At 38.2% G+C, this 25711-nt stretch overlaps 1 protein-coding gene across 2 annotated transcripts in view; it reads left to right on the forward strand.

Annotated features, from left to right (window-relative positions):
* The window catches only part of INSIG2 (insulin induced gene 2), a 30002-nt gene extending 18012 nt beyond the window's left edge, over positions 1-11990 (forward strand). For both annotated transcript variants that reach the window (XM_029225554.1, XM_029225555.1), the window contains exons 3-6: positions 3011-3135; positions 6270-6436; positions 6601-6700; positions 7753-11990. In XM_029225554.1, coding sequence (XP_029081387.1) covers positions 3011-3135; positions 6270-6436; positions 6601-6700; positions 7753-7794 — 434 coding nt within the window. In that variant the 3' untranslated portion in view covers positions 7795-11990. The remainder of the gene's footprint in view (positions 1-3010; positions 3136-6269; positions 6437-6600; positions 6701-7752) is intronic.
* Positions 11991-25711: the final 13721 nt, after the last annotated feature.

The raw sequence follows: 25711 nt of genomic DNA on the forward strand, positions 1-25711 counted from the left end.
AAGTCCCTTCTCTCCTGTCCTGTGTTGTACACTCACTGCTGGAAGAACGATTGGCCCTCTCTCTGGCACAAGTGTGATGGTGTTATTTTCCCAGTGACTGTGGGGCAAGTCTCTGTGATATGGCCCCCGCCAACTTGTATCCTTCTCAGACTCTTTCTGGACCCGAAACTCCCTTTCCGCCTAAAGTTTCCAGTTTCCAGATGATACCAGGTATTTTCTGTTGTCTGTGCTTTTCCTCAAATGCTTTCCTTTGATTAGAAAGCCCTTTCCAGACCACTCACCTGCTGAACACTCCTGCCTCAAGGGTCATCTCTTCTATGAAGCTTTCCTGACACGCTCGCACCCTGCTTCCCCTCGGCACACACCAGGAGAAGACTGGACCCCCGGGCCCTTCAGTGCTGCCCCTAACACATTACTCTACTTAATTGTTTCTGTGGTCACTTTGGGACGGGGGTCATGTCTTACTCATTTTCCCTTTTTAAATCCCCAGTAAATACCAAGAACTCAACACATTATGGAGGTTTAAGTATGTGTTGGATGAACACATTGCTTATCCTGTCGTAGTTTTCCATGAAAGTATATCTCATTCAGTGGTTGTGCTTTTTCAGCCCCTTTTCCTTGAAAAATGTTTGATTTAACTGTTTCTTTTAGCGCAGCACTGCATTAAAAACATGACTATGAAAAATGATGACTTAATATTGACGTTTTACAAACTCCTCTTGTTTTTGGTCTTGATACCCTTCAACTAGTCACTGGGAAATAACTGAAATATATCACAAGAAATGTGGTTTTTGCATCAGAGAACCATCTGATTAAGCAGGACTGTGTTTGCATATGATTTTACACAGGCGTGATTTTAACAGTCTCTCTTGTTAAAATAAGAAAGTGGAGGAAGAGGACAAGAAGGCCAGACACACTTCTGCTGAGCTCTGAACAGTGCAGCCTCACTGTGCTGTAGATGTTGCTCTCAGACTCTGCCAGGCCTTTATTTAAAGGAAAGAAAGAAGACGTTTAATGCGAAGTGACAAGCTCCCTCGAATTCTCCCTCTCAGTGAGCATCCAAGAACCATGCATACTCAATGGATTTGATTTTTATTGGCAAATCCCAAGGTTGGCAGCGTGGCAGTTTAAATTTCTTTTTGTGTTTTTGCTTTCTCTCCTCAGTTGTCTCTCATGTGTGAGTCTGACATCACATGCATAAAAATACAGTCAATTTTACTTATTTATATCTTTGCACACACGTCAGTGCTCTCTGTGTGATAATTCTTTACCTATGGCATCAGATGCTGAGGAAAATTGACTTGGAATACCTGATCTTAGTTGATTTCCTCAGCAACAGGCAAAGGGAAGAAAGAGAGAGAGAGTGAGGGATGACACATGAGCTGCCAGTTTCATGACCCCTTGAGAGCAAAAAAGAGGTAATATTCATTTAGATATATTTCAACTGTTAGGCATGCTTGTTGCCACTTTAATTTTGTAGAAATCTGGAAATGCTGTCAGTTAATCTCACAGGATTTTAGAGCAGAACCTTTTAAATAGGAATATAATTTGAAACTTTTAAATTTACTGGTAGCTGTTGGAGCTCTGCGTTGCTGAAGTTTGTTGTTAATGTCTTGATGGTCTGTGAACCATCTATCCTCAGCAAAAGCCTAATCAGAAGAGCACTTTCAGTTTTGCGGGTTAGAAAATGTCTGCATCATTGCAACATCTCCACTCCAGATGAAAGGGTGACGGTGCAGCCTGGTTTTCATGCTGTTCCATTGGTCTGCTAGCCTCTGATTTTTGATATTAATTGATTTCTGTTTTTCCTTTAAGATTGAATGCATTGTTTGTGAGATAGAGCTAGCCAGTACCAGGCCAGGCAGGGGCTTCTAACCCCTCAGGCGTAGGTTTGGGTGCAATAATTTCATGATACATCATAGGTAATACTGGACATTTTAAACATACTTTTCAACTGATGTGACAGTTGTGTTTTTATTACCAAATGGCAGCATAAACATTCTGTTTTTAGGAAGATGAGCAAATTAAAGCTGCCCAGCTATTTCCTGTTAAATTTAATCTGTAGAAGTATATTTTCCTTAAAACTTGTTGAAGAATGTTTTGGTTCGTGAAATACTCTTTTTTTAATGACTTTAAAATCTTCTCCCAGTGAATGAATAAAATGTTGAGGTTTGTCAAGTATTTAAGTTAAAATTGAGTTATTCATACTAATTAATTGCACCATTAGTATTCAAAATGTTCTTTCCAAAATGCAGAAATATACCAAAAAGGTTTTTTTCTGATCTTTTAACAGTGGATTTAAATTTTAACTGAAAATATATAATTCTGTAGACCATGTTTCTTCCATCTGTCCTCTGCAGAATGAGTCTTACAAGTAGATTTCTGTTGCAAGTTTTCCTGATTTGACAGTCTGACCTAGAGTCTCATTAGAGGGCCAGGTTGGAAGGGAGTTGTCCGGACAAGGCACTAGACGCAAGAGACTGAGTGAGACAAGAAGCTGGGGGGACAAGAATTGTATGTGTGGCAGGACAGCTATAGCCATCTAATACAATGTATATGATGAGATTGTACGTGTTTACACTTCGAGATTCTCTTTAGATTTGTGACATTTCATAGCATGCTTCATGGTTATATAGCTTAGAGAGAACATTGCTTAACTGCCAACTGCTTTGATGCTTTCCAAGTCTCAGAGATATTAGTAGTAGAAAAGTAGCATGAATCATCTAGTCCAGTCTGCTAAATTCTGAATCATACGCTGAAGTAGTGTTTTGCCTATTATAATTGAGAGTACTGTTGTGCTCATTTACAATGCTGTCTTCGATGGTGTTATCCTCACTTTTTTTTTCTTTTGGAAGGTAAGTTTAAAATATCAACGATTAATGCTAAGTAAGTTGAAAAGCTTTTCTAGAGAATCTTTCAAATGCTTATGATGCTTGTTGTGACTCTTAGCTTAAGTTTTGCCTGTATACCATTGGAGATGACTTAATTTTTTCCCTTTTTTTCCCCACAGCCGTGATTGGGTTATTATACCCCTGCATTGACAGGCATCTAGGAGAACCACATAAATTTAAAAGAGAGTGGTCCAGTGTAATGCGGTGTGTAGCCGTCTTTGTTGGTATAAATCATGCCAGCGCTGTATCCTTCCTGCTGTAATGAAATGCGTAATAACAAAGCAGCTTTGGACAAACCAAAGGTTAAACAGTCCCTCGCAACTTCACTGTTGTCAAATTGTGATATGCCCACTTAGTCATAAAAAGAATGCACGCCGCATTGTTGCAGCATCATGGGAGCGCCTATGCAATTACAGTGTGGCGTATAGCCTTTCATTTCAATCCCTATTTTTCTATATCACTCAGAACTTTGCACATTTAAAAAATTTACATGTTTTTTTTAAATTAGGTTACTTGATTACCTCCATCTAGTTTTGGTAACTAGCATTGAAACAGATACATTTTCAAAGGAATTTCTTTTCTCTCTTCATTTAAGATTTGTTAGTAAGGACATCTGGTGGCTTCAGGTGCTGGTTGGTTTTTTTGTTCTGTTTTTTTAATTTGAAGAATATATATATATATGTATATATATATTTTTTAAAGACTGTTATTTATTGGTTTTAATCAACACCAACAAACCACATAAATGTTCTTAAAAGTGGCAGAGGCAGAAATAGCCAACTTTGACTGTGGCCGAAAAGAACTTTTTTTCCTAAGTTACATATTTTTAAAGTTTGATCATTTTGAGGATTTTGATATTTTAATTTAGTGATTAATGAGTATTTTCATAGTGTTCTGGCTAGAAGGATAAGGTAGCCTCTATGTCCCACCTCTCCTCTGCTTCTACCCCCCAGAAAAAAAATGTCCACCCCCAGAACAAAAGTTTTTGCCCTCATAAGGATTTTATCCTGTCATCCTCCCTACTTCCTCCCTGCCCCGCTGACCTCCCAACTTCCCTTTGTAGAAGAGGATCTGGGAAATGCTAGTTCAGTCTTCCCTTTTCTGGAAGAGATGGCTTAGAGGATGGAGGTGGCAGGAGCCTTCTCTTTGGGGAAGAGAAGATGTGTGACTCAGGCTGACCAAGGTTTCCTCCTGTAACTCTGCGCTGGGCTCAGGGCTGGCAGTTAGCTGGAGAGAGTGTGGGTCACGGGGCAAGGAGATTCCAGCGTCTCTAACAGCATGTATTGAGGTGTTTTGGAGAAGCTGGAGAAGAGGAACCAAGGAAAGAAGCAGGGTCCTAGATTCTGAAGGCACGTCTACCTTTCTGTTCCTAGTCACGCTGGCTCTTGGAGACCTGTGAATTTGGAAGTCCCTCAGTGGCTCTTATTATTTTGTTTTTTACCCTTTTGTCTTAAAGAGTTTCCCAACATGTTTAGTTTGGTGAAATCTTTGAGAATTAGGATTTTATAACAAACAAATCTAGTGGTTAGGAGGACTTTAAAAAGGTAGACTCGTACAATATTATATCTAGAAGAAAACTTAGAAATCCCCTAGTTCCACATTTTCTTTATAAAGATAATAAGAGAAATGAAAGCTAGAGAGGTTTCGTACTTTGCTGAGTCATACATACTGCAAGGCTGCTCCAGAGCTGAGGCCAGACCCTGGAGATCCTGACTCGAGTCTAGGAACATTCCTTCTCCTACCGAGGAGCCCCACAAGTGTGTAAATTCATCTCTGTCTGGTGGATTAGACCTTTCTATCCTAGACAGTTCAGGTATTTTTAAGTTGAGTAATTTAGATAACCCTTTCTGGAATTAAAAAGACTTATATATCTAATTTAAATTCTTTACTTTGGTCATTCTTTTCTTCCTCTCAATGAAATCCTTAAATATAGTCATCTTAGCTATTCTGTTCATCCTTTAAGCAGAATCCAAAATGTTTACAAAATATATAACACAGACTTAATATTAGGTTACTTAGACTTTAGAGAATCACATTGTACTATTTTTAAGATTGATGTTTTACCTGTACCCTAGAAGCCTCCTTATTTTGCTTTGACTCTTAGCAAAGTTAATTTAGTCAGCAAAGATAGAACCCAGTTAATGTCAAATTCCAGTCTTTACAAGAATGTTTATTGCATAGAGAAATCAGAGTGCACAAGTGTTTCTTTGGAATTTGAGGTATAATACTCACTAAAGAATAAAAGCTTTTTCAGAAAACATGCCATAGACTATAGGTCTCTTGATAAATCAAGCCTAAACAAGGACTGACCAAGAATGGCAGTCTGGGCGTTCAGGATACCCGCTGGTTGGGCAGGAGGGGGGAATGGTGGTAAACAGCAGGGTGTTAAAGGAAGTGGAAAATGGTTTTATATGTATTTTTGGAACTTCCCCTCTCTTCTCTGTAGTTGCAGCATGGCCAGTTTGGCAAGATATATAGTATCCTCTGGGGAGCTGGATATACAGCCAAGATGTGGCCTTTGGGACATAGATAATGCTCTTTTAATGACACTTGAAATTAATTCCTTTAGTGTAATCCTCTAGCAAAGAAATGAGAAAATTGAATTTATAAAGCTTCGTTTTACCCAGAGATTTTGAAGTAGAAAAGGGCTGTACATTTGTGAATAGGTGCTTAAGTAGGTGACGGAAATAAAACATCATTTGAGCAAACTGTCCTATACCAGAAAGTCTCAGGCACCAAAATAGCTTGGCAGGTTGCAAGATAATGTTCACTTCAGGGCTTTATCCTCAACAAATTAAAACTAGAACAGTTGACATAATAGAAAGGGATAGTGTGTCCTTGGTACTCTTGTTTCTGAACTGCATTATTATAAAATGTGTCTGTCAGTAAATCACATAGAGAATGTGGTACCCTGTTAAATAGCTGTCAACTCTTTTATTTGCAAGTTCCTGTATGATTCTCAAGTAATTCTAAGCCTGTTTGAGAAGTAATATCGGTTTCCTTTTTGGCAAAAGTGTGTTCCTTTAGCAATGCTTGTGTTTCGAGGCTTCTAGTTACATTTTTTTTGCAAGGAAAGCATTTCTTAAATAATGGATCTGATCTGATAATCGGCAATGTATATACTGTGCCATTTTTTTGGAGAGGTTAACACGTCAGTGAGATCTATTAGTGAAGTATCATGCCCTCTGTGCGTCTTTAGTACATATCGGAAATAGTTTTAAGCCTCCCTAGTCTTGTACATTGTATTAAAAACCTGAATGCACTCTAGACTACGCAGTCTATTCCCTTCTCAACATTAACCTCTTTTATTTTAGAAAAATGAACAGGTGAAATTATTTGGCTACAAATTTAAAGATGACTCTTTAACACTGATCTCAGAAAGTGGATTTTGATAACAACATACAGTTGTCTCTCACACTGGCTGCACTATCCATTGGACTGTGGTGGACTTTTGATAGATCTAGAAGTGGTTTTGGCCTTGGAATAGGAATTGCTTTCTTGGCAACTTTGGTCACTCAACTGCTAGTCTATAATGGTGTTTATCAGTAAGTATTCTTTTTGGTGCTTGTTTCCTAAAATCTCAGAATTGAGATTTTAAAATTGCATTAGCCACTTTAATCTACAGAGTAACTTATTTCCATTGTAATTATCTTAATAAGTGTCATTGTACTTCCTTTGTGAGTTGTTAAAAATATTTCTATTATTCTAGGTATACATCTCCAGATTTTCTCTATGTTCGCTCTTGGTTACCATGTATATTTTTTGCTGGAGGCATAACAATGGGAAACATCGGTCGACAACTGGCAATGGTAAGCTCATGCTCATTTACTTACTTACCTTTCTGTTATTGAGATGTAAGACAAGTTTTCTCCATACAGCAATAGAATAAGTCATTTGGAAGAATTTAATCACAAGTGTATTAAAAATGGAAAGAACCACTGGATAGAAAAGCTAAAATGTGTTATGGATAGGGTGATACGATCTATCCTCCAATTTTTATTAATTAATTAATTTATTTTACTAATCTATATGTTTCTACTCCATGAAAAAGGGACAGTTTTAAAAGTGAGAAGAAGCGCTGCTTATAACTATGTTGCTGTAAATATAAATTAGGACTATCTCCAGCAAATCAAGATGTTTGATCATTTTAGTTAAGAAGGAAAAGGACATTGTTGATGAGCCCAGTCAGAGATGGCAAAGGTCAGGGACTGGCATTCAGATGCCACAGCAGTTTCATGAATAGGTGCTGTCACTTTTACCATTTCAGCCAGCTGAGAGAATTGAGTGGTTTACATTGCTGTCTTTTTGGTAGTCTAGCCACCCAGTTATACTAAATCCATTGGTTTACTTTATTTTGAATTATGGGTAGACATTTTAATAGCTGTCCTTTCAAAATATTGTTTTGACCAGAAGCTTTTGCTAATATAGTAGATTTTTTCCTTTCAATTTTAAAGTTATTTGAAAAAATATTATCTGAATTCACAATATTAGTCCTGTCCTTAAGTTCATGACCTTTCCTTTGCTAATATGCCTTAGTGAGCACACAAAGAAATTTATTTTGCTTCCTTTCATATTCTAGGATTGATCTAAATCATATACTGTTATCATTTGCTTGTAATGTAGAAATATCATTTTTTCCCTGCTTTTGGCTATGCCCCTTTCAGTTCTAGAATGCAAATTTCTTTTTTCCTTTCATAATTGTCATTTAATCCTAATAGTTGTATAACTCTCAGATTCTTTGAGGAATAAAGTGGGCATATGTTAATAAACTATTAAGTTTTAGACCTTTTTAGTTTATATGGAAATTGCTATTCAAAATAAACATTAATCTGTTAACCTTTTAACCTTTTAATTTTTACAGTATGAATGTAAAGTTATTGCAGAAAAATCTCATCAAGAATGAAGAAGGCAAAAACATATCTTTTGTACAGAAAAACAAGACGAAAAGGGCATGTAAATGATAGCTATACCAACAATACTTCGGACTATAAAATTGCCAGGATGCAGTTTTTCCCTTAATTGGTGTGTGTATACATATACACACATATACACACATACATATGTTACTGCAATCTGTGATTGCTTCATCTGTAAATCAAGTACAAACCTTTATGTATTTGACTTAAATAACTGTAAAATATATATGCACTACATTAAAAAACATGTTGATTAATAGATGAAATTTTTAATTTTTTAGACATACCATATATTGTATCACAATGTTGATGTGCCAAAATATTCAGTTATCGTCATGCAGAGTATAAGAATGCTTTGAACAATTTATAGACTTACTGAAATAAAATATGAGGAAAGCCAAAAAAAAAAAAAAAAGCAAATGGAAAGTGGTATATTCTCTTTTGCTTACTGTTGTGCCTTTTTATTTTTCTAATATATAGCAGTACGAGTTATGGGTGCCCTAATGTGTGGTTAGTTTCTATTTTAATGTTGTATCAGAGAGCTTTGGGTGTTCTAATATATGATGAAAAAGAACTTCCAGGGAACATTTTCATACCTGCATTACTGGAGAGAGCCCAAAGAGTAATTTTTCTTTTAACAGATTTTACTGGAGGTGAAAGTGATCAGCAGGAGAGTTTATCAGCATCAAATTGTTTTGAGTCTAAATCTGGAAGAATACATATAATTAAAAGTAAGGACCACTGAAAAATTTAACTAGAGTAAATATGTTTTACAAATACAAAATGACCTTCTGGAGTGCCACAAAGTGTTAAGTGATATTAACTGTCATTTGCAGTACAGTATTACACTGCTTTTGCACATGGAACACATAAGAATTCCTGAACAGGTCAAAATGAAGTTTCTAGTTGTCTTGGGTTCTGTAATCTGTTGGGTTCTGTAAAGAGAACCATTTGAGCTGGGCTGCTTCATATGATTGATTGTCAGTGGATTGCATCCGAGGAGTGGATGGGCACATAATTTCTTATGTATCCATGCGCCCATTAATGAACAGTTCAAGAATGTGTTGTTTTAGAATGTATTGGGATGGCATATTGTGCATGGTAAGGATCCTGGTAACAGTTTTGTGCATATTTTTCCAACAACTGGAGCCTTTTGAGTATGATTTAAACATAGTCTTAGTTAACCTTTTCCCCCAGTTTTTATTTTTGAAATTGATGGCAATTGTCTGATACACAAGGGTGAAATCTGCTTACTCTGGAGGGGTGTGTATGTGTGTGTGTGTAGGACTGAGTGAGGGAGAGAGAGAGAGAGAGAGTGTGTGTATGTGTGTGTGCGTGTGCTCATGCTCTCTTAATATGTCAACTAGATATTTTTCCAGTTTTGATTTTAAAACCATTTCCTGTCAGACTGAGATCTTGTATGCCAAACTTTAATCTGCTCTTATGTTTTAAGGCTGAAAGTGTGAAAATCCTAAGAGGATTTCCTATTGAATATATGTACACAATCTTAACTATAGTGGTGGTAAACATACTACTGTAATTTATTATTCTATCTTCTAGATAATGTTATTCATTTAGAACAAATAAGGTATATTTTTAGAATCAACTTTGTAAGCACTATAATTCTTTAATAAGTTATAAGGTCTATGATGTGTTTACTTTGAAATTTGCTGTTTAAAGCAAGATGTATTAAATATATAATTATCATCTTGGTTAAGAGTCTTTTTTCCATCCTTGTGGTTAATCTTAGAATTATATTACCGAGGATTAATTTATTAAACTTAACATGGGTGGTTGAATTAATTCAGAAATAATGAAGGAAACTAAGTTTAATGTTACAGGAATTGAATGATTTTCACTTTGATTTCTTAAATTATTTGTATATCACCTAGAAAACAAGAAAAGATATTTCTGACAAAAATAAAATTGTTTTGATACTTTGATAAGTGTATAAATATATTACATCATTTTTTTTGCAGTGAAAGTGGTAAACATCTTTTAATACTGCTATATTGGCAGTGCTTCCTGGCTTTTATTATTTAAAGTTTTAAAAATTGAATAGTTGAAAACTGAAACTTAAATTCTATGAAAGCACAGGCAAATAATTAAAATTAGCTAGCAAGAACCCTGGTAATACTTTTGTTATAATCTTCATTTGTTTGCACTGAACTGTTTTACCTTCATTAAGGTCTTTGGAACCTCTCAGTGGTGCCTCTACTTCACACATCTGTTTTCTAGGTGGAATCCAGACTTGGTCAATATCATTAAATACTTCTCTAATCTTTCGGCTCACTTACCTGCATAGTGACATATATTCTTTGTAAGGTAATTCTTCCAGTGATGGTCTGTGAATGGTAGAGTCTTCGCTTTGTGTGTCTGAAAAAGTCTGTTTCATTCCTGAAGAAAAATTTAGCAGGCCATAGCATTCTAGGTTCACAGTTTCCCCCTAATCCCACCACTTTGAAGAATTTTTTAACTTGTTGTCTTCTGTCATCTAATGTTGCAGACAACAAGTCTGCTATTAGTGGAATTTTCTTTCCTTTGTAGATAATCTGTTTTTTTCTCTCCAGGAGCTTTTTCATGATTTCCCCTTCATCTTCGAGGTTAGTTTCACTTTCAGTTGTTTGGCTTTAAAATTTGTTTTTATTTTTCTTGCTTAGTATTCAGTATGCACTTTCAGTCTGTGGGCTCATGTCTGGAAATTTTTAAAATCTGGCTGCATATTGGCATCCTGTGGAGTCTTGTAAAAATATGCTGATGCCTAGATCCCACTCCCAGAGACTCTAATATAATTGACCTGAGGTGTGCTCTGAGCATTAGGAGTTTCATAAGTTCCCCAGGTGATTCTAATGTGCAGCCCAGGTTGACTCTCATAGGTGTAGATACATGTAATATAAGGTGGAGGGTCCAGGTGAGAGAGATGTAATGACTTGGAAATGAAGAGTGAGGGACACACTGAGATTCATTTTGGATTAAATCATCTGAACTTGGTGACTTGGGTATAAAGGTCGAGGAAGAGGAAATGTGAAAGGTGACTTAATTTTTCTCCCTTGGAAAACTAAGTGGATGGTATTTCTGTAAACCGAAAAAGGAATGCAGAGAAGTAGGTGAATGGAAGTTTGATTTGATATGTTGAGGCTGAGGGATGTAGGAGGCCTCTGGTAAAGATGAGTATAAGCAGTGGGATATTTGAGCCTGGGTTATTGGGTGTAATGAGGGAGCCATCAGCATATGACACTAATAAATACAGCTGTGGGAGTGGATGAGGTCACCTAGGGAGCATGGTATAGTGAAAAGGAAGAGATCTGAGGCACACTGGCCTGTTGGCAGAGAAGCTGGCGAAGGAGATAAAGGGTATAGTCAGAAGTAGGAGGAAAAACAAGAGAGTGATGTGGAAGCCAAAATAGGGGGTTTCAGGCAGAGGGTAACTGGTAGAATGAAGTACAGTTGGAGGGAATCATTGACTTTAGAAGTATAGGTGATGATATCTGATTGTTTTATGTTGAAAAAATTTTTTTCTAACCTATTATATCTTAACATTTAAAGTATATCATTGCATACAAAATATATTTGAGAAAAGCCTGATCATGTACCGTCATTTATTACTAGTAAAGGGGAACTGGGGACAGCTAGAGAACTTTGAAAGAATAGTGAAGATTGGGGCCGTATCTTTGAAGAACGGACCCAGGAACTGACTAGAGGTGAATAAAGAATTTTCAGAGAGTTTTGAGACCATCCAGGACCCAGGTGAGGCTGGAGATCAGATATTTGCAGTGGAGTCAGTTAACATGGTGGTGCCATGTTTAAATGGGCTCCGTAGCCCAGGGGCTAGGCCATTTGTGATGGAGTAGATTGAGTCTAGTGGGGAGTTCGCTGGTAGACATGGCACAAGCCTTTGTGGAAAATTAAAGGAGGCTCCTAATGCAAGGTCAAGAGATTTATCGTGGGAGCCAGGCAAATTGGGGAAGGAAGTTGAATCAGCAGTGCTAACCTGACTGCATGGGAGAACGGTGTGAGGTGAAAGGACAGCACGTCTAAGGAGGCCAAAACCCTGTTTGATGGGAAGGGTGATCTGCTTGGGGTTTGTAGTCAGAGAGGGATTTAATGGCTCACTTCCAGATCTCGAGGTCCAGGGTATGATCTGAACACCTGTGTTTCCATGGTTTACAGAATTGGCTGGAGATCTGAGGCCTGGGTGACCAGCTGTTAGTACCAGTATGGACGGTACTAGAATGGTCGCAGAGGCTGGGTGGAAAGGAAGGTCCCCTCTGTGGGCTCATGACCATTAGAGTGAAACACTTATCCAGATGCCTTGATTGTATTGGAATTCTAATTAGAGTCCCTTCCCCCTTTTATGTAATTATTTTCAGTTGTTTCATCATCCTAGGTGCTTTAAAAATTCACACGATGTTTAGGAGTGTGTCTTCTACTAGTCCTGTTCAATCAGAGACATCATGTCTTTAATCCTGGGCAATTTTTTTTTCTGTGTTTGCTGTTATTATTCCTTTGTTCACCTTCTCTGTTCTTCTAAAATTCCTCTATTTGGGAGATCTTTGACCTTTTGTTCCTGTTTTCTATACATCCCTTAGCTTTCCTCTGTTGTGCTACATTCTAGAAGAACTACTTAACTGGATCTTCCAGCTAAACGAGTTGCTCATCAGCTGTACCCATTCAGCATTCATCCCATCAGTTGAACTTTTAATTTCAGTGATGACAATTTTAATTTCCAGGATCCCTCTTTTTGTGTGTGTGTATGTGTGGCAGTGTGTGGTCATTCTTGTATTTCCTGAGGATATTAATTAATCTTCTAAAGTTCTAAACTCTTCTAAAGATCCGTGGCAGGGAAGGGCAGGATGAGCCTGCACCAGCCTGTCTCTGGATGTGAGCACTCCTTGGTCTGCCTTGGGCACACTCCCAGGCCTCTCTGAACTTAGTGCTCACACCGCTTGCATCTGGGGGCAGATACTGTGCTGTCTGTCTCTGCCCGGTCCAAAGCAGCGAGTAGAAGTATGGAGGGGTTGGCTAGATGGCTGCTTCTGCAGGAGCCTGCTCTAACGCATGAGGTCTGTTGCCCTTGGTATTTCTGGCTCCAAGCATTAGCCACCTATGAGCTTTGAATGTCCCCAGTTTCATTTTTAGCAAATCCTTTCCTTGAGTGAGCTGTGGTTTCTTTCCACCTATCTGCTCTCAATTGTTTTCTTGCTTTCAGGGCTTCCTGGTAGTGGTAAAGACATGGAGGAGACTTCTCCTTATCTGGCAGTATACTTGTAGATTCCTTTACCTTTTAAAAATCTTTTGTTGTTTCTATGGATTTGGGATAGGAGGGAAAAGCTACAGCTTGACTAGTCTGCCTCCCTGATTCAATCTTCCCCACAATTTTTTATACTGTAAAATCTTGCCATTTGCCTGATCATTTGTCTTCACATTTCAAAAATTCAATTTAATTGGGAGCTGAGATAAATAGGTTAAGTCAGTGGTTTTCTGCTTGGTCTCAATAAAAATTGGGGTATGGAGATTTTTTTTTGCCTTCGAAATACATTTAGTTCATTGAGATCATTGTGCCAGGAAGTGTAAATATCCTTGTATCTGTTCCTTTATGCCTCCCTTCTTTTTATCACTGATGAAATCTGTGAAACCTGTCATCCTTCTCTGTGATTTACAAGACAGACTTTTCCAGGGTATGTCAACTGTTCTGAAGAAAATGTTGTTAAGGATCAGATTTGGCAGATCAGATAGATAATGATGTGCCTGTGAAAGACTGGGCTATTGATGAGCCTCGTGTCAACACTGATTGCCATATGTGGGCAATTTTTCCCTTTCACCGTTGCTCTGGCTGAGGTGTCTATAAGGATTTTCATGAGCAAGGGACAGTTTTGATTCTAAATCAAAATTCTGTGCTGGCACAACTGTGTTTTATTCTGCTTGGTCATGGCAGGAATTGTAACTGCTAATAGTTCTATGGCTTCCCCAAAGGTGGGCTTTAAAAGTAATGAGCACTTAGGAAACGTATTTCCATTTAAAATAATCTTTTTTTTTATTACTGTTCTGAAACTAATAAATTCACTCAGTACTACTGTGTTTCCACGAGTTTGTTCAGTTCGTGAGATTTTGTCTCTCTTAGAAACATGTTTTGAGTAACTTGTACGGAATGTGATTGTGGACCAATTCATTGTGATGAGCAATTGAGTAGACAAAAGAAAGAAAGAACCCAACTGCTGAATCTGTTTGTTTTAGAAGAAAAGTTTCTAAAATGCATTCCCTGGGAATTTCTGCCATTGAATGAAAGTCATTTCTATTTCCTTTATAGTCATCACATGGCACTCCTAGATCTTCTGGGAATGTCTGCTCAACCAAGTTATGACGGTGACAGTTCTGTTTTGAAACAGTTCCTTCTGCCTTCACAAAAGCTTGAAATTTTGCAGCAGGACATTACAGGAGGACAGACTGCTGCCCCATCATCTTAGGATCAGCTGGAGGCAGCTGCTGTGCTTGGTCTCCACACACTGGACTTGGGAAGCCTGCACACTGACAAACTGAAGATGAAGTTTAAAGATGTTTGTAAAGACAGATCTTTGCGGAATTTTCTATGCCTCAGACCTAGTGTGGGTTGATATCATGCCTGTCCAAGAGAGAAGGCGGGCCAGGATATGTTGAAGCAAGTCTTCTAGAATATATGTAAAATTCATAATAAAGTTGAGTCAGATTCAACTTTATTTTTTCCCCACAAAAAGTAAACTAGTGATTCTTAAATCTTTGTTAGGATTAGTTCTGGTCCTGTGACCCCAACTACCTGCAAGGGGGCTGGGATGTGCAATCCCTCCCCTGACAGGAGAACCAAATATAGGTGATCATTGGTAATGTCCACCTCAGTTGGTTTAAAGCATTTTGTAGCACTCTCTTCCCACTAGAATATTTTTCTTCGCAAGTGATTCGTAGTGAACAGAGTTATAAGGAAATGAAAATTCTTTTGGTGGTAAAATTATAGCCTTTAAAATACATAAAATACAAACTTTGTATCCAAGTCCTGGAAGGGTGGGGAAGAAGGAAGGAGTCCACTTTTGTCTTTTCCTATCATCTGAAAGGGAGGGGGTGAGGGGGAGGGAGTGAATCAAGTGTTTCCTTAGTGCTTCCTACAAATGTCCCTACCACACAGATAAGGATCGTTATACAGCTGCCAACATCCACGTTTTTCTGAATGGCGGAGCAGCATTTCAAACTCCGGTCTAACTTTGCTCCAACAGTCAAGGATTCTCACCACCACATGGTACTGTCCCTGCAAGTCCCTGCAAACTATCTTTCATGTACATTTCCAGCAGATTTCCAAGACCATCACTAAGTGACTTGGCACCGAGGCATCTCTGACACGAATGCGACCTTGACTTCATAGACGTGTTTCACGTGTTGCTTCACTCTGGGATCCGGCTTCTCTAGGAAGTTAACATAAGCATACTTGGAGAGCCTGACGACTTTAGCCCTCAGGGAATGCCTGGACTTGAACCTGAAGGCTCTCTTGATAGCAGACATCCCACCTCAGCCTCCACAGACACAGTCCCATGTGGAAATCTGACAGCATAGAAAGGAGATAAAATTTTTAACAGGTTTTGACTTCTGACCTATTAAAAAGTTAAGTCTGAGAGAAGTCTGTGTGAATTATTGTGCTGGCCGGTCTAGCTTTTGATGTGCCCACAATACGTAAGTACTGGCCTGGTGGGATCCATGCACGCGAGCTGTATAGACGGTAAGTTCCATTAGAGTAGGAAGAGGATGTTAACACGGTGGCCTGGGAAAGGCATCTGGAAGGCAGGGGCACAGGTACTGACGGGTCAGGCCAGCTCGAGGAGGGGAGGACAGTTCTCTTGGGCATGGGATGGACAGGAACACCACATGGACAGACAGGCGGATGTTCTCAGAAGACTCCAAAGTCCGGTCTGGAGGTGGTGAAGATTGCAGGTTGAGGAAGTGGTGGGAGGACAGACTTAAAACATGGCTTCACTTCACTCTGGGGGTTTAAGTGGCTCCGAAAGAGCCTACCAGCAGGACGTGCTCTGCTTAGACAGGGCCCCCAGCTGCCCGCGGGGTTACCTGTGGGAGCCCTGCGTGTTGAGGCTACCCCATCTAGCACAGCCCAGAGCATTCCCATCGTCATTAGACTTTTACTGAAAAAGAACATCCTGTGGCTGATCAAGGCGCAATCCTGAGGTTGAGCAGAGTCAGGAAAGAGCCTTGGGAATTGAACAAACTCAGGCTTGATTTGTGTCACCCAAGGAGTTATTTACAGACTGGGACCCTGGGCAAGTCCCCCAAGCTCTTGAAACTTCAGTTTTTCATCTACAAAATGGAGATACACTCCCACCTTTCTTGGAGGACCATTACCATTAAATGCAGTAATATGTAAACAGGTGTCCAGTGAAATATTAGTTCTTCTTTCCCTCCTGTCTATTCATTTCAAAGTACGGGTACTGTACTGTTCCAGCACGTTGGCATCCCCTCTGCATCAGGATAACTTCCCTCATTTTTTTATCAAAATGGAAGGGAGCAGAATCTACTCCGCCGAAGACCACCGTCCACAGCTTCCCTCACCAGGTTAGTCAACAGCGAGCAGGTTCCTAAGGAAGCAGGACAGAACACTGGCTGGTCGTTGTTATACTGAGTAATTGTTCAGCTGGAGGTTTGGCCAGGTTAGGCTGGGATGTCATCCAGGGAGGGAAGCTCAGGTGAGATGCTGCAGGATGGCATGAGGACACCAGAGGGAAGGAAGGGTATGGGAAATAGTAGATAGGTTTTGTCAGCATCTTATTTTTACCTAGGGATGATGGCTCTGTCCTCATACTTTATAGTGTCACCACTGTGAGAGTGCACTTTCCCATAGAAGGAGTTACATTTTAATTAGCCACACGGCACCTGATTTCTAACCTATCAGCCCTTTTCTCCAGGCTTCATCTCTTTGGGTTATTTTTGCCCATGTCCGCCACTTGCCTATGCCTTTCATGTGTATCAGAAAGGAACCACCAAGCACTCTGGAAATCCTATTACCAGACCTCAGGGTATTAATTGTCGTGTTCTCCCCCATGGTTACACACGTGCTGAAGAAGTGGCTCTCTTTCAAAAGTGTCTTGTCAAAACACCAGGCACAGTTTGTTTTTGACATTTGCTGCTACCGTTAAATAATAGTCTTGCTTCTGTCATAGCTAATGTTGACTTGAAGGCATTTGGAGGGCATTTCTCAACTCCAGCCTTAACAGTGAGACCTGGGTCTTGACAGATATTTTTCTTGCTTGCCCAGGGCAGCTGAATGTAAGGGGTTGCAACCTTTGCTTTTCTAAGCTCAAGAAAATTTCAGATGGGTACACACCACTTAAAACTTTAGAACTCATTGTGCACACGTGTGTGTACTCACAGCCATGAACACCTACACACACATACAAGTTGGAGTTCCTGAAGTTTTGCCATCCTGGGAATGACATTTACATCAATTAAATAGTATCCCATTTTAAGACCCCTTAAATCCTGGCTGCGCTGCCTTGGTAAACCTTTATCTGTTCGAATGTCAAACTTAATTACAGATCTCTTTAAAATCAGTAAGCAGGTTTATTGTTTCTGTATTGGCAGTGGAGTAAGCCCCGAGCAGCAAGCACTGTGTGCCATCTGTCAAAGAGAATCTGGGCTCTTCATACACAGCACTTAACTTTCTTCTGTCCATTTGAAATTTAATTTACGGAACTTTTTCCCACTTTTGTGCAGCAGCATCTTTTGAATTTTTCCTCCAGTGTCTTATAGAGCAATGTGTAGAGATCTCCTTCTAATGGGATCGTAATTTCTGAAATGTTCACCATTTATGAGGTAATAGGAGATTAAGAAAAAAATTGGGCAGAGCAAGGAAGAACTGTGCAAGAATTCTATGGAATTGTGTAGGAGTTGGCATCGCTTGTATGTGAAGGGGCCAAGAAATGCACAGTTGGTTTCAAAATAAATACCAAAGGAATGGTTAATTAGACAAGTCTGTTTTGCAGTTTCAGAAAAAAAGAAGCACAGCAGTCATTAGGATTTCCAGTAACTAAGGCATCTTGGGTTTAGAGCTTTGCATGTGGAACAGTAGATTGTAAATCTAATGGATAAGCGTCCACCATGTCCTGCTACATGCTTTTCTTTCGCTACACCTGTGTCACAAAATTCATCTTCAAATTTTGAGAAATACTTTTAGAGATTCCCAAAATTACAAAATCTGAGCATATGAATTATTGTAACTGTCATCTCTCTCTCTGTCTCTTTCCTTTTATCCTGATATTTGTTTGGGAGACTAGTTTTAGATGGCGGCATTTTTTTTTTTTTGAGAGGAATATGAATTCAGTTAAAATCGAGATGTGATTGTCTCATGACGATTCATATATATCACACAGCAACTTAACTGAGTTATAAGATTCACAGAAAAGAATGGCAGAGCTGGAAGAGACTCTAAAATTCATCTCAGGCAGTGCAATCTTGTCATTTTACAAACGCAAAGGCAAAACTCACATTGGTTAAGTTCTTGTTCCTGGTCACAGAGCCAATTAGTGGCAGAATGAGACATTTCAGTAGCTTTAACAGGGCATTAACATTTCAATTCATGAAAAATGTAGATTTAATTTTATAACTCTGCAAGATTTATGACAATGCTGACAACTGGTAGAAAAGGGACACTCATGAATTATGAATGTTTCTATTTGAAGGACAATTATTTGTTACCTTAAGTAAGAGCTGGTACATAATAACATTGAGGATCTATTATATGCTTTACATATACCACCTCATTTAATTACCCCATTAAAACTACGATGCAAATATTATTATCTATAATATAATATGAAGAAACAAAGGCTTACTTACAAAGATCACACATAACCTGCCAACATCACGCAAGTAGATGCTAAGCTGGGGGAGATCGCAAGCCTTCCTTCTTCCCAGGCTGAAAGATGCAGATCTTTATTGCCTGTGATGTCAGCACAGGAATATGTGGAACCTGATTTATTTCTATGAAATGTTAGATGTAGGACTAAAACGTATATGGGAAAGTCATGCCCTTACCCTTCCTAAACAATTTTAAATTTCAGTCGGAGCAATGAACAATTTCAGTGGCACCATTCTTGGCTAAGAAATGGGTTCTGAGCCTGAGATTTATTATTTTGTGATGAAATAAATTGGATATCTTGAAAGAAGAGGTATGGGGAAAGATTATTTGCATCATGACTTATTAGAGGTATTTTTAAATCAAAGAATTGGGTTAAAATATTCTCATAATGAAGAAATAGGATGTAAAGCATTTCTTACCAGATAGATTTTCATCTATGGCTTAAATTGGAACTTCTAAGTCACTCCAGTGTCTTTGATTTTAAAATTAAAGTTGGAATACTGAAAAAATTTAAAATATTGTTGGCATGTCCATAGGAGAATAACAAGGAAACGGACATTTAAAAAATTTCCATTAGACTTGCATATGAAAAAAAAAAATACAAGCATCATTTAAGAAGTTGGAAGTGATTTCTGTAGATTATCCCATATATATTTTTTTAAAAAAGGAATGCTGAATTTTATTTTATTCTATTTTTTAAAACATCTTTATTGGAGAATAATTGCTTTACACTGGTGTGTCAGTTTCTGCTTTATAACAAAGTGAATCAGCTATACATATACATATATCCCCATATCTCCTCCCTCTTGTGTCTCCCTCCCTCCCTCCCTATCCCACCCCTCTAGGTGGTCACAAAGCACAGAGCTGATCTCCCTGTGCTATGCGGCTGCTTCCCACTACCTATCTATTTTACATTTGGTAGTATTTATAAGTCCATGCCACTCTCTCACTTCATCTCAGCTTACCCTTCCCATTCCCCATGTCCTCACGTCCATTCTCTACATCTGTGTCTTTATTTCTGTCCCACCCCTAGGTTCTTCAGAACCTTTTTTTTTTTTAGATTCCATGTATATGTGTTAGCATACGGTATTTGTTTTTCTTTTTCTGACTTACTTCACTCTGTATGACAGACTCTACGTCCATCCACCTCACAACAAATAACTCAATTTCGTTTCTTTTTATGGCTGAGTAATATTCCATTGTATATATGTGGCACATCTTCTTTATCCATTCGTCTGTCGATGGACACTTAGGTTGCTTCCATGTCCTGGCTATTGTAAATAGAACTGCAATGAACATTGTGGTACATGACTCTTTTTGAATTATGGTTCTCTCAGAGTATATGCCCAGTAGTGGGATTGCTGGGTCGTATGGTAGTTCTATTTTTAGTTTTTAAGGAAACTCCATACTGTTCTCCATAGTGACTGTGTCAATTTACATTCCCACCAGCAGTGCAAGAGGGTTCCCTTTTCTCCACACCCTCTCCAGTATGTATTGTTTGTAAATTTTTTGATGATGGCCATTCTGACTGGTGTGAGCTGATACCTCATTTTAGTTTTGATTTGCATTTTTCTAATGATTAGTGATGTTGAGGATTCTTTCAAGTGTTTGTTGGCAATCTGTATATCTTCTTTGGAGAAATGTCTATTTAGGTCTTCTGCCCATTTTTGGATTGGGTTGTTTGTTTTTTTGATATGGAGCTGCATGAGCTGCTTGTAAATTTTGGAGATTAATCCTTTGTCCGATGATTCATTTGCAAATATTTTCTCCCATTCTGAGGGTTGTCTTTTCATCATATTTATGTTTTACTTTGCTATGAAAGAGCTTTTAAGTTTCATTAGGTCCCATTTGTTTACTTTTGTTTTTATTTCCATTTCTCTGGGAGGTGGGTCAAAAAGGATCTTGCTGCGATTTATGTCATTGAGTGTTCTGCCTATGTTTTCCTCTAAGAGTTTGATAGTTTCTGGCCTTACATTTAGGTATTTGATGCATTTGAAGTTTATTTTTGTGTATGGTGTTAGGGAGTGTTCTAATTTCATTCCTTTACATGTAGCTGTCCAGTTTTCCCAGCACCACTTCTTTAAGAGGCTGTCTTTTCTCCATTGTTTATTCTTGCCTCCTTTATCAAAAAATAAGGTGACCATATGTGTGTCGGTTTATCCCTGGTTTATCCTGTTCCATCGATCTATATTTCTGTTTTTGTGACAGTACCATACTGTCTTGTTTACTGTAGCTTTATATTATAGTCTTAAGTCTGGGAGCCTGATGATACCTCCAGCTCCGTTTTTCTTTCTCAAGTTTGCTTTGGCTATTTGGGGTCTTTTGTGTTTCCATACAAATAGTGAAATATTTTGTTCTAGTTCTGTGAAAAATGCCATTGGTAGTTTGATAGGGATTGCACAGAATCTGTAGATTGCTTTGGGTACTAGAGTCATTTTCACAATGTTGATTCTTCCAATCCAAGAACATGGTATATCTCTCCATCTGTTTGTATCATCTTTAATTTCTTTCATCACTGTCATATAGTTTTCTGCATATAAGTCTTTTGTCTCCTTAGGTACATTTATTCCTAGGTACTTTATTCTTTTTGTTGCAATGTTAAATTGGGAGTGTTTCCTTAATTTCTGTTTCAAATTTTTCATCATTAGTGTATAAGAATGCAAAAGATTTCTGTGCATTAATTTTTTATCCTGCTACTTTACCAAATTTTTTGATTAGCTCTAGTAGTTTTCTGGTAGCACCTTTAAGATTCTCTATGTATAGTATCATGTCACCTGCAAACAGTGACAGCTTTACTTCTTCTTTTCTGATTTGGATTCCTATTATTTCTTTTTCTTCTCTTGTTGCTGTGGCTAAAACTTTCAAAACTATATTGAATAATAGTGGTTAGAGTGGACAACCTTGTCTTGTTCCTGATCTTAGAGAAAATGGTTTCAGCTTTTCATCATTGGAAACAACGTTCACTGTAGGTTTGTCATATATGGCCTTTACTCTGTTAAGTTTCCTTTATGACTACTTTCTGGAGGGTTTTTATCATAAATCGGTGTTGAATTTTGTCACAAGCTTTTTCTGCATCTATTGAGAGGATCATATGGTTTTTCTCCTTCAATTTGTAAATATGGTTTATCACATTGGCTGATTTGTGTATATTGAAGACTCCTTGCATTCCTGGGATAAACTCCACTTGATCATGGTGTATGATCCTTTAAATGTGCTGTTGGATTCTGTTGCTAGTATTTTGTTGAGAATTTTTGCATCTATGTTCATCAGTGTTATTGGCCTGTACATTTCTTTCTTTGTGACATCTTTGTCTGGTTTTGGTATCAGGGTGATTGTGGCCTCGTAGAATGAGTTTGGGAGTGTTCCTCCCTCTGCTTTATTTTGGAAGAGTTTGAGAAGGACAGGTGTTAGCTCTTCTCTAAATGTTTGATAGAATCCTCCTGTGAAGCCATCTGTCCTGGGCTTTTGTTTGTTGGAAGGTTTTTAATCACAGTCTCAATTTCAGTGCTTGTGATTGGTCTGTTTATATTTTCTATTTCTTCCTGGTTCAGTCTCAGAAGGTTGTGCTCTTCTAAGAATTTGTCTGCTTCTTCCAGTTTGTCCATTTTATTGGCATATAGTTGCTTGTAGTAATCTCTCATGCTCCTTTGTATTTCTGCAGTGTCAATTGTTACTTCTCCTTTTTCATTTCTAATTCTATTGATTTGAGTCTTCTCCCTTGTTTTCTTGATGAGTCTGGCTAATGGTTTATTAATTTTGTTTACCTTCTCAAAGAACCAGCTTTTAGTTTTATTGATCTTTGCCATTGTTTCCTTCATTTCTTTTTCATTTATTTCTTATCTGATCTTTATGATTTCTTTCCTTCTGCTAACTTTGGGGGTGTTTTTGTTCTTCTTTCTCTAATTGCTTTAGGTGTAAGGTTAGGTTGTTTATTTGAGGTGTTTCTTGTTTCTTGAGTTAGGATTGTATTGCTATAAACTTCCCTCTTTTGCTGCTTCCCATAGGTTTTGGGTCGTCATGTTTTCATTGTCATTTGTTTCTAGGTATTTTTTTATTTCTTCTTTGATTTCTTCAGTGATCTCCTGGTTATTAAATAGTGTATTGTTTAGCCTCCATGTGTTTTATTTTTTACAGATTTCTTCCTGTAATTGATATCTAGTCTCATAGTGTTGTGGTCAGAAAAGATATTTGATATGATTTCAATATTCTTAAATTTACCAAGGTTTGATTTGTGACCCAAGATAGAACTATACTGGAGAATGTTCCATGAGCACTTGAGAAGAAATTGTATTCTGTTGTTTTTGGATGGAATGTCCTATAAATATCAATTAAGTCCATCTTGTTTAATGTGTAATTTGAAGCTTGTGTTTCCTTATTTATTTTCATTTTGGATGATCTGTCCCTTGGTGAAAGTGGGCTGTTAAAGTCCCCTACTATGATTTTGTTACTGTCAATTTCCCCTTTTATATTTTTTTACAGCTTTATTGGAGTATAATTGCTTTACAATGGTGTGTTAGTTTCTGCTTTATAACAAAGTGAATCAGTTATACATATACATATGTTCCCATATCTCTTCCCTCTTGCATCTCCCTCCCTCCCACCCTCCCTATCCCACCTCTCCAGGCGGTCATAAAGCACCGAGCAGATCTCCCTGTGCTATGCGGCTGCTTTCCACTAGCTATCTACCTTACGTTTGGTAGTGTATATATGTCCATGCCTCTCTCTCACTTTGTCACAGCTACCCTTCCCCCTCCCCATATCCTCAAGTCCATTCTCTAGTAGGTCTGTGTCTTTATTCCTGTCTTACCCCTAGGTTCTTCATGACATTTTTTTTTCTTAAATTCCATATATATGTGTTAGCACATTTTATGGCTGTTGGCATTTGCCTTATGTATTGGAGTGCTCCTATGTTGGGTGCCTAAATAATTACCAGTGTTATATCTTCTTCTTGGATCAATCCCTTGATCATTATGTAGTGTCCTTCTTTGTCTATTGTAATAGTCTTTATTGTAAAGCCTATTTTGTCTGATATGAGAATTGCTACTGCAGCTTTCTTCTGATTTCCATTTGCAATGAATATCCTTTTCCATCTGCTGACTTTCAGTCTGTATGTGTCCCTAGGTCTGAAGTGGGTCTCTTGTAGAGAGCATATGTATGGGTCTTGTTTTTGTATCCATTCAGCCAGTCTATGTCTTTTGGTTGGAGCATTTAATCCATTTACATTTAAGGTAATTATCGATATGTATGCTCCTATTACCATTTTCTTAATTGTTTTGGGTTTGTTATTGTAGGTCTTTTCCTTCTGTTGTGTTTCCTGCCTAGAAAAGTTCCTTTAGCATTTGTTGTAAAGCTGGTTTGGTGTTACTGAATTCTCTTAGCTTTTGCTTGTCTGTAAAAGTTTTAATTTCTCTGTCAAATCTGAATGAGATCCTTGCTGGGTAGAGCAATCTTGTTGTAGGTTTTTTCCTTTGATCACTTTAAATATGTCCTGCCACTCCCTTCTGGCCTGCAGAGTTTCTGCTGAAAGATCAGCTGTTAACTTTATGGGGATTCCCTTGTATGTTATTTTTCCCTTGCTGCTTTCAATATTTGTTCTTTGGATTTAATTTTTGATAGTTTGATTAATATGTGTCTTTGTGTGTTTCCCCTTGGATTTATCCTGTATGGGACTCTGTGCTTCCTGGACTTGATTGACTATTTCCTTTCGCATATTAGGGAAGTTTTCTACTATAATCTCTTCAAATATTTTTTCAGTCCCTTTATTTTTCTCTTCTTCTTCTGGGACCCTTATAATTCAAATGTTGTTGCATTTAATGTTGTCCCACTGGTCTCTGACACTGTCCTCAATTCTTTTCATTCTTTTTTCTTTATTCTCCTCTGAGGTAGTTATTTCCATTCTTTTATTTTCCAGGTCACTTATCCATTATTCAGCCTCAGTTATTCTGCTATTGATTCCCTCTAGAGAATTTTTAATTTCATTTATTGTGTTGTTCAACATTGTTTATTTAGTTGCTCTTTAGTTCTTCAGGGCCTTGTTAAACGTTTCTTGTATTCTATTTCCAAGATTTTGGATCATCTTTACTATCATTATTCTGTATTCTTTTTCAGGTAGACTGCCTATTTCCTTTTCATTTGTTTGGTCTGGTGGGTTTTTCCCTTGCTCCTTCATCTGCTGTGTGTTTCTCTGTCTTCTCATTTTGCTTAACCTACTGTGTTTGGGGATTCCTTTTTGCAGGATGCAGGTTCATAGTTCCCATTGTCTTTGGTGACAGCCCCCAGTGGCTAAGGTTTGTTCAGTGGGTTGTTTAGGCTTCCTGATGGAGGGGACTGGTTCCTCTGTTCTGGTGGATGAGGCTGGATCTTGTCTTTCTTGTGGGCAGGACTGCATCCAGTGGTGTGTTTTGGGGTGTCTGTGGACTTATGATTTTAGGCTGCCTCTGTGCTAATGGGTGGTGTTGTGTTCCTGTCTTGCTAGTTGCTTGGCATAGGGTGTCCAGCACTGTAGCTTTCTGGTCGTTGAGTGGATCTGGGTTTTAGCATTGAGATGGAGATCTCTGAGAGAGCTTTTGCCATTTGATATTACATGGAGTTGGGAGGTCTCTCGTGGAACAATGTCCTGAAGTTGGCTCTCCCACCTCAGAGGTACAGGCCTGACACCCGGCTGGAGCACCAGACCCTGTCAGCCACACAGCTCAGAAGATAAGGGACAAAAAAAGAAAGAAAGAAAGAAAAGAAAAGAAACAAGTTATTAAAATAAGAAATAGAAAATAATGATTACAAATAAAAAAATTAAAAAGTAATAAAAAAAAGAAAGAAAGAAAGGAGAAACCAAACTAAAAAACAAATCTACCCATGAAAATAAACTCTAAATATTAAACTAGGATAAACATAAAGCTAGGAATAAATTAAAGGTGGAAAGCAAACCCCAAGTCTACAGTTGCTCCCAAAGTCCACTGCTTCAATTTTGGGATGATTCGTTGTCTATTCAGGTATTCCACATATCCAGGTACATCAAGTTG

This window comes from Monodon monoceros, unplaced genomic scaffold (assembly GCF_005190385.1).
Source record: "Monodon monoceros isolate NGI ecotype Baffin Bay Population unplaced genomic scaffold, NGI_Narwhal_1 Super_Scaffold_16, whole genome shotgun sequence".
NCBI lineage: Eukaryota > Metazoa > Chordata > Mammalia > Artiodactyla > Monodontidae > Monodon > Monodon monoceros.